Source organism: Numenius arquata, chromosome 10 (assembly GCF_964106895.1).
Source record: "Numenius arquata chromosome 10, bNumArq3.hap1.1, whole genome shotgun sequence".
Classification (NCBI taxonomy): domain Eukaryota; kingdom Metazoa; phylum Chordata; class Aves; order Charadriiformes; family Scolopacidae; genus Numenius; species Numenius arquata.
This window is the reverse complement of record NC_133585.1, coordinates 29,138,321-29,149,966: the sequence shown is the minus strand read 5'-3', so window position 1 is coordinate 29,149,966 and position 11,646 is coordinate 29,138,321. Positions and strand designations below refer to the sequence as shown.

General features: G+C 37.8%; 1 protein-coding gene across 5 annotated transcripts in view; it reads right to left on the bottom strand.

The window, feature by feature from the left end:
• Positions 1-1,133: 1,133 nt before the first annotated feature.
• The window catches only part of INPP4B (inositol polyphosphate-4-phosphatase type II B), a 176,406-nt gene continuing 165,893 nt past the window's right edge, over positions 1,134-11,646 (bottom strand). For 3 of the 5 annotated variants that reach the window (XM_074155061.1, XM_074155063.1, XM_074155062.1), the window contains one exon: positions 1,134-1,266. In XM_074155061.1, the coding sequence (XP_074011162.1) occupies positions 1,134-1,266 (133 nt within the window). Of the gene's footprint in view, positions 1,267-2,513; positions 2,689-11,646 lie in introns of those variants that run through there. The other 2 variants (XM_074155059.1, XM_074155060.1) reach the window with 2 other exon arrangements.

Genomic DNA, 11,646 nt, shown 5'->3' with positions numbered 1-11,646 from the left:
AATACTTGGGTTTTTTTAATTGTATTTCTGTCTGGGAGGCAGAAGGCAGCAATAAATAGATACAATTAGAAAATATAAATGTTCTTTGCAAGATAAATTTCAGGAGCAACACAAGCTGGCAGAAGCATTAACATTAATTTTTAAAGCTGATAGTTCTTCATCCTAGAGAGTCTACATGCAGCATTACAAATTTGACATAAATCAGCTGCAGTGGCTAACTAGTCCTAATACAGCAGGTTACTCATAATTATAACATTTATCTTAGACTCTGTAAAAACATACATGTTTTTATAGCCTAAAGATACATTAACTCCTGTATATACAACTCATTTTCCCTACCACTGAAGAAAATTTAGTTTTAGAAGTGTACAGTAAACGGGAACATGATAGGCCAAATTCAGGTCACCTTCCTTGAAGAATTAATCCCCCTGATTTCAATGTGATTTATGTGAAAGTGAAATAAGGGGTATTTGGCTGTGGTACAGAAAGCCAAGAATGATACATCCAAATGAACTGCAAGGCATCAGAATGAAACTACTGAAATTACAGGCTGTAATTACTGAAAACATATTATGAAGTTACCATGCTTATGTAAAGAAGCTAAGTGTATTTACCAAAATTATATTTAGCCCAGGTATTAACATTAGCTCCTTTCATAAATACTTCTGTGAAGGATTTAATCGTTCGTGATCAAGACCTTGGTGCTGTGCCGATTCCAGAAATTCCTATTTCCAGCAGTAAGAGACCCCTTAAATCAAATCTCAGGTTTCGGTTCAGAGTCAGAATGCCACCTTCCAGATTGCTAACCTCAGTTCCTATTGCAAACAACATTTCCCTTTTAATCTTTGATCAAATGACCCAAAAAACTAATTCCAGCTAGCTTATGAGTCATACTAAGCTTCAGCTTCACAAAGGAAAGTTGAATATATTTGGTTTTGAGAATATTCAGTCCCTTGCTTTTTCATGATATTTTATTTAATTACGACTAACTGGAGTTATTTTAATGTAAAATAAAAACCTGATAAAAATAACACCTCAACTGGTTACACATTCCCAATTAATAAGTCATAAACAGTGATTTTTGTATTCACTAATTAGCATGTTGTATGTTCCCGATTACATTTTTGTTAAACTTAGGTGTCAGCTTTTCCATATGTCCCTTCTGGAGGTCTGTAGTACTTTGGGAAAGCCATCAGCTGTATCATGTTGAATGCATACTTTCTGCATTTGACATTCTTCAGTACATTCTCTATGCGGCATCCTTCTCTAGTGAAAGGGGGAAAAAGTACAACTTCATGAAACACAGAATAAATAAATATGCTTTATTTGTTCATTGCAGAGTTTCAGCAACAGTTGAAGTAAAAATAACAAAGATTCAGCTCTACATTTTTTGTTTTCCACAAGTGATGATACATCTTACAAAATTAAATCCAAGGCCAGGCCCAGTACAGTTATTGCCCTCAGAAATAGGTGATAAAATTTTTTCCCCCTAATATATTTGCCCTTGAGGTTTAAAGTTTAGTAAAAAAAATTTAAATAATGATACATTTTCCTCTAATTCCAGAAATATATTTACCTTTTAAACGTTCTCATAGGTTTTTTTTCAAATTGTTTACTATATGTGTGAGAGTACACGATGCCCTAAAAATGCGTATTCTAGAAATAAGGCATTTTAGTAAGTCTGGCCCTAGAGATTTGCGAAGGAAAAGTTTCATCTCTGCTTCATTTCCCGTTTGTTCGGCTTTGCAATGGAAAGAAAAAAAAAAAAAAAAAGAATGGCTTTTCAAACAGCCCAATCCAACTCTCTGCTTTATAAAGGAAGGATGTTTGTTCACATACAGTACAAAAGTCACAAGTGCCAAAGTGGTGCATCAAGACATTAACAGGACTTTCTTAAAAAGAATATAAAAGTGTCTTGAAAGCAAAAGCAACCAAAGCAACAATTACAAACAGGTTAATTTCATTACAAAACAGAACTTACTCTATTCCATTTAGTTACTTGACAGAAAAGGGTTAGTTGTAGCAAAGTAATAATCCTTTGTTAAACAAAAAAGATTTCCATCAGCTAGTAACAATGAAAATAACACAATGAAAGTTAAGTCTCACAAACCACCACCCTGTAATACTTGTAATACTTGTCTAGGGGTTAGTTTGTGCTGTGCAAATTCATTTTTAATTTTTTTTGTCAGACTGATTACTCTGGGAAGAGGGGTTCAAGCATTCAGGATTCCACATCATCTTGTATACAGTGACAGCATTGTAAATGGGCTTTCTTTGAGCTAATTACAGTGAGAAAGCTTTATCATGAACAGAACGAGCAAATCAATTCACTCAATGCATAGTATACTTCTTAGAATTCAGAAAAAAAATAACAAAAACATAGTACATTTCAGACATTTGTATCTTAAAGATGAATCCTCGGGGTCTGAGTCTGTAGAAATATTACAGCATAATTCCTTTTTCTAAAGTTAGTTTGTTGCTGTTTGTAGAAAAGAAAGGAACGCAAGTGAAGTTTATTGATATTTGGCTAATAGCAAAGCAAGACTTAAAATAAGCCACACAACCAGCAAGTGTGAGCTGACAAGCAGCAAGGCGACAGGATAGAAGTGTCGAGAAGTTGGCTTGTTATCAGTTAGACAGCCTGTTTCGGGATCATCCGATTCATTCAGTGCTCCCTGGGTTTGTCTGCTGTTAAACAGGGGAAGTTAGGAACAAATAGAACAGCATTTAAACAGCAAAGCAAGCCAACACGTAGGTATTCTGACAAAGTGAAACTATATAGCCATTTTGATGAAACAAATTTATGCTAAGTACTTCCAAGAGATTTATTGTGTTCTACAGCTGACCTGGGAAGCACGATGACTAGGTGGCCAATATGTTATTAAGCCTGCTAGGTGCCTCGGAGTAGTATTTAAAATTAAAGAAGTTATGAGATGAACTACAGTATCGCTAAAATGAACACACACATCGAACAGAAATGAAATAAGGAAGTTAAACAAAAAGTTAAGGAAGCAAAGCAAAAAAGATCACAAATACACCACAATGCAACACTGACAAAAGAGTGTCTCCATGGTGTTCGCAGGCTTTTCAGTCCTGCTTCACTGTCTATTAGGAAATATATAGGCAGAAACAGAAAGGGCACGTGCTCTTTTTTGAAACAATTAACAGCTATTCTGAAATAGTTTTAAATGAAGGTAAATTGATTTCTTCAAAAATTCATCATTGCTGGTGACTCAATTTTGAATTCATCAGCAGGTCTCTTTATTTAAAGGCTCACACCTACATGCCTGTAAGAAAATTACTTTGTACCTTGTTCAGTCAACTCAGCTAGGAACTGATCTGCTTACAGTGAAGTTCTACTGATTCGCTGTAAGTTGCGCGGTCATTTTCCTACCAAAGCAGCAGGGATACTTTCAAATCACTGCCAGTATTTTCTATTGTAGTCTTGGTAGCTTCTTTACAAGTAGAATTGTACTTCCTCAACTCTTCAACTCCTCTGAATGTAATTTTATTTGCATACACTCAGGAGCCACATTTATGACTTATTTTGGACAGTAAGGACTGATAAGATTTTTATTTTTCTATTTACTATGAATATTCTGGGATGAAAAGATAACTCACCATTTTTCTCTGTGGACTTGAGAATATCCGAATACATGAGATTACAACACAGTGCTTTTTCAGAAGCACATGTCCCAAGTACGCTGCTTTTTTCAAGAAAGAAAATGCTGGCCGACCATAAAGCTGTAGGACAGTGAAGGTAATATCACATAGCCCCGGGTAAAATGAGAAGGGTACATCAAAGACAGCAGTAGTCACTTCGTTTTACAGAAAGCCTGCCTTTCTGACTCACGTGTTAAAAGGCAATGCTGTTTCTTGAGCTTGGATAGTAAGAGAGGTGTAAGAATGGCATTTACGGGTGGGATCCTAGGAAAGGGGCTGATCAAAACCATTCCTTGCACAATTTTCCTTTCAAAGAAGCCTTACATAAGTTTTTAATTTCTTTCTTTGCTTTGAACATTCAATCCGTATGTTACAGCGATAAAGAGAACAACCCATACTATTTTAAATGGCAAAATAAAAGATGAAAAATAAAACCCTTAATATTTGAATCTAGGTCAAAGCAATTCTAGTGTCAGTGTGTCTGCTGCTTTCAGTCTACAGTTTTCAAGTGTCCACGGATAGAATTTGGAGAGAACTCAAACAGTATTTTAGACAAAATTCTCGCGGAAACGGTGACGGGACAAAGCTAACTGTATGTTATGTCGACTTTGTCAACACCGTGGTTTACACTGAAATAAATAATTCTGTGTTCTGTGTCAGACCACTCCAGGCCTTTGTCCTAGAGTTCACGCCCAGAACTTCCTTCCTCTTCTGCTCACAGTGATAATGTTACCATTTGTGATCAGTTATGAGGACTAACTGTATTGCTCTTTGTTAATTTTCACTTTTATCATGTATTTCTACATACTTCTAAAAACATGCTGCTTGCTGCTTTTCCTTTTCCTTTCTTAATCTCCACAGGATCCCACAAGTCTGACTCTTTCACCCTTTTGCACTGTTCCCTCACCCCTTTTCTACTCTTTGAGGTGAGCCTGCTGGTTTCAGCTTAACCCCCAATTATGCCCAAATTGAGAGCCATAGCTCAACCCTCACAGTCCCATCTATTCCCTTCCCAGTCACAGAGCCCAGGTGCTTTTGGACTGTCCTTCTGGGTGTCTTCCATCACAGCCTTTGTATGTGTGCCTACGGCAGAGCGGATACAGAGACAGAACTCTTATTTTTTCTGTGAAAAGATCCATCCAGTTCAGCGTTCAGTAAGCTTGCACAGCCACTGCGTTAGCCACTGTTAGGTACTTCGTTCTGGAGAGCCTTAGCTTTGCACGCCAATAGTTAGTTCTAAGCGGGCTGAATTACACGCTCACAGGTTGCCCCTGCAGGGATCAGCCCTCCTACTTCTGTGGTGTGCCTTGTTCTGTTGTGCTCCATATCTCATTGACAGTGTGACTGTCTTTTATCTACGTTGCTACAAGTCCCATTAGCATCGGTGAGATTTATTCCAATGTAATGACAGAAATACAGATAAAAGCCATTTGTTCTTTTTTTTTTTTTTTCAATAGAAAAGCCTACAGTACATTTGTTCTTTGATATGCTGAAAAGAATGATCAGTGTCTTTCAACATAGAAAGTCCTATCTTCCCCCCAGGAAAACCACAGTGAACAGCTGATGCACAGGGACTTCTGTTCCACAAATTAGTCACATCGTTCTATGCATGATTCAATAAGACATCCTCAAAATATAGCAAGAGGATCCAACTCCATTATTAGCTACCTAAGAACAGGCTGAGTGGAATACCTAAACATGCTTTTAATTTAAGAAGAATATTTGATCACGGTCAGATGCCTTGCTAAGCTCTGCTAATACTTTTCAATGCACTGCAGTGACAATGTCTTCTAACATATCTTAAAGCGTTCTCCGCAGTGACTAATGTATCTAGTTAAACAAAGCGAGGACATACACCCAGCTGTCAGCAGCCTGACAACACTGCTTCCCCTGGCTCATCAAAACCTGTAGAAGTTTTACTGCAAACAGCATGAGTCCAGCTGGTGCCACGTCAGCGGGATTTATTTGGCTTCTGACAGACACTCAGCACAACCAGGACAGAGTGAGCTCTGACCCTACTACGGTGTGAAGGTATGGCCATAATTTTGGGTGTTCTCTTCGTCACCAACCATACTCTAACAGCTCTGAACTCACACCGAAGGGAGGGAAGACGACTCCCAAACTACTCAGCAAGGTTTTATTTTACACACACACAATTTTAAGAGGAGTAGTGAAAGCTTCTAAATCTGTAACATCTGGGGTAACTAACACGTCTCTAACCTATAATACTATTTTTTTTCATTTACTTTCAAATTGTTCATTTGAGGCTTACAAAGTAGCACAAATACATCATAACAGCCCAGGGTGCTGTAAGTTTAATGACGATACAACCGTTTCAGTCTGCCTTCAATCTCACTTGGTGTTTTATCATCTTAAACTCCTAGTGGGATAATGCTGCATGCCTATCAAATGAGACAAAGGCAAAACAGCAGGTATTTTCTGTTGTTTTTAAATTCAGATGATAAATGGCCTGAACCTGTAAGCAGTGGATCAGAGACAGTGGAAATGGTGCAAGGGAAAAAGAAGCTTCTCGAGTCCTTATAAAGTCAAGCACTCATACGAGGGCACGCTCCAGCTATTGATTACTAATCACACTGACATCCCTGAGCAAGGTTTTTGGAGGAGAGGCACTTTTACACTTTGGGCTATATGCTTCTCTTGTTCAAACTTCTCCAGCTCCAGCTATTAATGATACTGGAAATGCTGAATTGTCCTAAAGCAGTGCTTCAGGTAGAATAGACAGGCAGCTTTCTATCAACACAAGGGTCCCACGTGCTAGCAGTGACTTCAGTCTGAATTCATGTCTTCAGCACACAGACTTTGACGGAATTTTCCTTTTCTGCAGACAGACTCAAGCAAGCCGTTTCTGGGCCTGCTGGGTTTTTCTTGTCTAACTCCAGTGCTGACACAGAAAAATGGTAAAAGTGAGATGCTTCTCTTTAATCCCATCCAACAATAGCAGCACAGACATTTCTTCAAGTAGAAGGGATTGCTAACAGTTCTCCATCTTACCCAATTTTGCTTACTTACCTGTTCTTTTTATTTAAGGCTATCACAAGCCTGAAGTTTTAAGAAGCAGCTTCTCTAAAGAGCGTTTTCAGCCCTCTCAAAGATTATAAACAGAATACTGTCTGCTTGCCTTTTAAAAAAAAAAATTTTTTTGGAGTGAAAGCAGCTTAATTTCTACATTATACGTGTTACTGTGATTCACTGAAACGCTTCAGAGAAAAATCAACTGTTTCAACAGGCAGCACCACAGTTCTAGAAGGTAGCCTTAACTTTTTCAAAGGGGAAAGATGGGATCCTTGTGAACATTTCCTGGCCATTACGAAGATGCTGCACTATAACATCTAGAAGAATAAAATGTGATTGAGAAGGAAATAAATAGATCTCAGCCTAGCCCTGGAGGATTGCTGAATCAGAGCAGAACTCAGATAAAACATATAAAGGAATACTGGACAACAACCTTTTATGTTGAAAGATAAAGTTGACACAATAAAACCTCCAACAATTTGTAAAAAATAAAAAATGTTTCTGCAAGGTTTCAAAATGGAAAATATAGGAAGGGAACCATCAGAGGCATTTTCTGCATCAATGATCTTTACAACAATTCTTTTTCTGATGCATACTGTTGTCAATAACTTACAAATTTTTCCTCAAATCCTAATAGTATTAAAAACGTAAAAGATGCTAGAAACCAATTTTTGCTGCTTATGTGATCCTATAATCTCTGCTCTGGTTCAAAACAAACAACTGGCATTACTGAAATTGAAGAGCAGTCTCAAATCTACCAATATTGATGAATTCAGTCAGTGAGTTGGAGACAGCTGCTATTTAAACATACACCAACCACACAAACAATCTGTTTATCAAATTGTCACACTACCCCTCCTTTTTGTTTTACCTTTTGTACTGCAGCTTTTTTCCCCTATTCTTTTTGCTTTTGCCAGCATCCTCTATTTCCCTACTCCTTTCTCCTCTCCCTTGTTTGATTATAACACATTACTTTTCTCATGCATTATTTAGGAAATAAAAAGGAGAGCACTTCGTATAACATGAGGCTTGTCCACTGAGTTTGATCAAGCAGCAGATTCATGTTGTGGTCATGATGACATGACATCTAGATCTTGAAAAACAGTTAATGTACAGTAATTCAGTTTTTTGTACTCAAAACTATAGCACTGTTACTATGGGTTCTCAGTCTGTCCAAAGAAAAAGATTCCATTGTGAGGAGGTGGCCAGAAATCACAGGGTACTGGAGGCTCAAGCAACGGTCACAGTACAGATTTTAAAGACCATTATGGACAGGCTATAACAGTTCAGCGAACAGCAACAGATTAATCAACCCACTATCTTGCGGTAGTACTTAACAAGAGGCAAGGAGACACTTGGTTTTACAACCACATCCAGGAAAACCCTATTGTCTTATGTGATCACACTGACAGACGTGGATTCCTTGGAAAGAATGGCAAAGTGAAAATTCAATTTACACAGTTGCTCTCATTCCCTGTGCTGTGTACCTGTTCTCGTTGAAGACAACCTAATTCTGAATGTCCAAATTTCCCACCAATTTTATCAGCTTAGCTGTTTTTGAATTTCCTGGGGCAAGTGAAAGAGAGGCACATCCTGCACCTGCAGGCAATAAAGCACAACTCACACCTGCTTTGGGCTATGGAAACATTTCCCTGCAATCCTGCTCTGCAGCATCCCACCTTAATGATATGGAGTCTTATAGATTGAACCAGGTATTCACAATTTATTATCTGATCCTATGTCCTCTCTATTAAGAGGAAAACATTAAGTTAGTTCTGAGATAAAATTTAGGAAAATATCCATACTTTCAAAAAAAAAAAAAAGGCACAAAAGCATGTGCTCATCTATTGTTTACTAGTGTGCAGTGATAAAACTGCAGAGCACCATTTGCTTGTGCACATGACTACAGTTTAATAGTAACAAAAATAGTTCCCAAGTTTGGTGTTTTGTTATTTACCAAAATTAGAGAATATACCTAGAGCTCGATTATTGTTTGGCACGTAATAAATTTCCTGAAAATACAGAACAGGTTAAACAAGACCTATTCATGACAGCAGACCATACCTGACAGTTTCAGACCAAGAAGGGGGAGGGTCTAAGAAAAATATTTTGTCTTCTTATTGTTTGAATATTTCTCTACGCTAAAGAAAGTTAAAGAGAAAATGTTGGAATATTAAATGCTAGGTTAAACATTTTTAGTTTGTTTAGACAGCATTTCCGACAGATCTGGAAAACAGAAAAATTTCCATTTTGGTTCATTTCATCCTAAAATTGTTGGCTCACAAAAGAGCAAAACCCCTACTGTTTGTCCATGTTTACTTAACATACTATTAACTCAGGCAGCTTCAAGCTTTGTATCTAATATGCACAAAACATCTCCATCAGTGTTAGTCCCAGCACTTCAGAAATCTCTGCTGATTGCAGAAGAATTAATATTTTCCTTTGCGACTGATACAGAACACCTGCAAGAATGTTTTTCTCCCCAACACTAAAGAGTAACTACGTGGTAAAATAGTAACACTGACAAAATTCATACAGTGAAAATGTAATAAAAATAAACAAAACATTCCAGTTAGAATCACAACCCATTTTCTTCACTGCTACTTTTGAGACACGTACATTAGCAGTTTAAACCCACCCTCAGCAGTTCCCCGCCGCCACAGCCAAACAGCAAAACCAAGTTCATGTTATGTGCCCATGTCCTCTTATCTGCCAAAAGAGATTGCTGAGCAGGGACTGCCATGTGGAAACACCCCCTTGGTCGTGCCAACTCCCAAACCGCCCAGGAACCACACCCAGGAGAGCGCTAAAAAATTCACCAAAATCATACCTGGAAACATTTAATAATTTCCCTGTATAAAAATCACTGAGATCATGTCCTAGAAACATTCCCCAGTGGCTTTTAATTTACAAGTATGGGCAGAGACTTCAAGTCCTGCAAAGTCATTCTGGTAACTGTGTGAAGGATTAGCTTCAGAACTGACAAGTGATGGGTTTGCAGAAGAGATTCTTCTTTACCTGTCAAGACAGCCGAGTGGTTTTTGAAACACAATTTTTGCCTCTATTGTACTCTAAGCAAAGGATTTGCTGTTTCATTCTACTATTTACCAATACTGCTGTGCAGTATTACACATCAGTTCTACAAAGGTTTCTCTTTTTATTAAAAAATATGGTTCTAATAACCTTCCCAGACAGTCTTCTATAAAGTATTAGGATTACGTATTTGGGAAATCCTCAGGACAAGATTGCAAAATCTTTCCTGGCAAACGTCTCTTGCACGATTTGAAATTCAATCCAAGGTGCAGCCAATATTAAAGCAAATGTGATCTACATCTTTGTGCAGGAAAACAACAAAACCACAACCAACCCATAAGCCAAATCTCAGGTTTCTTAGTGGTCTGAGCATGTGTGAAATTATGACGACTACATCCTTCAAGTAAATTCTGAACACACAAGATATTTCCTTCCATAAGGTTATGGCACTAGTATAATTGGCTATTGAGTCAGACTTCTTTCCAGTCTGTTTCTGTCATAGCAAGGGATTACTAAGGGTGTGATTATACATTCAGCTCACATAGCACAGTGGAACATAAACCCAAGATAAATTCTCTCTTTGATATGTCTAATCAGGTTTTAAATACTTTCTGTTGACCATGAAAAATCTTCACGAATCATCCCTTTTCTTTCGGCAAAGATTTTTTTAGCCTTTTTTTCCTCATGGTGAAGGCAAGTGGCAAAGCTGATTTAAGAGGCAGAAAAGGCTTGCTGTACAACTAAGCAGTCATGCATGAAGAATGATGTTTAAAATCTGACATTAATTTCTAGATGTTCAAATCTATGGGTAGGATGACAAAATTAAGGTTAGAGGGTACTGTTGGTGTAAACAGGGGATCACTAAATCTATGTTGCATTTGTAATTCGAGTCATTTTAAGTGAGGAGGGTGTCGAACAGCAGTAAGTATAAATTTGAATATTTTGACTTGGTGTTTTATACCTGCAACTTCAGTTTGAGATATACAAAAGGAGGAATGTGACTGCTTCTGATTAATGACACCAATTCACATAATCTCTTCATGGGATTAACCAATGTGCGAGTCATAAAATAAATGCCAGGAAAGATTTGAAAACTACTCTTCCATTTCAAGTAAATAATGCAAATTCATTAATTATTTTCAACCAGCATACTGCTACTGTTTTTTTTTAAATCACATTAACAGTTTGAGATCTGATCTGGTCTGGTCTGGTCCCTGCCATTCTTTGAGCACTAGTGCCACACACAGTACATGGGTATATTTATGCAAGGGGAGTTATTGCTCATATGTAGATTCTTCAATCACAAAAAATGCACCTAACTCTGATTTTAGCTGGTGGACAAGTGCTGGTACCAGGAGCGCTAAATGCAGCAAAGAAAGCTCCCCTACTTAGGCTAGGTAGGTGGCTAACCAAAACCACCTACCCAAAAATGCATAGGCTGGGATGCAGACTGTAGCACTCTGGAGATTGCAACCCAACAGTCCTATCAATAAACCACCTTCTCTTTTCTATAGCAGGTTGATTTTAGTCATAACTAAGAGAGTTTTATGAAATGCAAGAAACTTCCTATTTGAATCCCAAATGCACTTAATTTTCCATCCACTTCCTTCAGACCAAATGACAGGGCTGGGCTGAAATTCTCATGAAGAGCCTTGAAAGCATTTGTTGTCCTCTCTGGTATAGAGAATATGTAGAGACTTTGAAGAACAAACCCTTTCTATGGGAAATGAAGAGAGTGGGAATGACTGGTTTTTTCTTTACTTGCTTTGGTTGGTTTAGCATCTATTTAGAAGATGGCCAAAGTTTTTTGGAGCCTAGTAGAAGTGCTTTTCCTCCCCAGGTACCAAGGAGGAGGACTGAAGCTGAAACCATGTAAAATACACAAATATATCGTTCAGAAGCTTTTTCTCTTTGTTG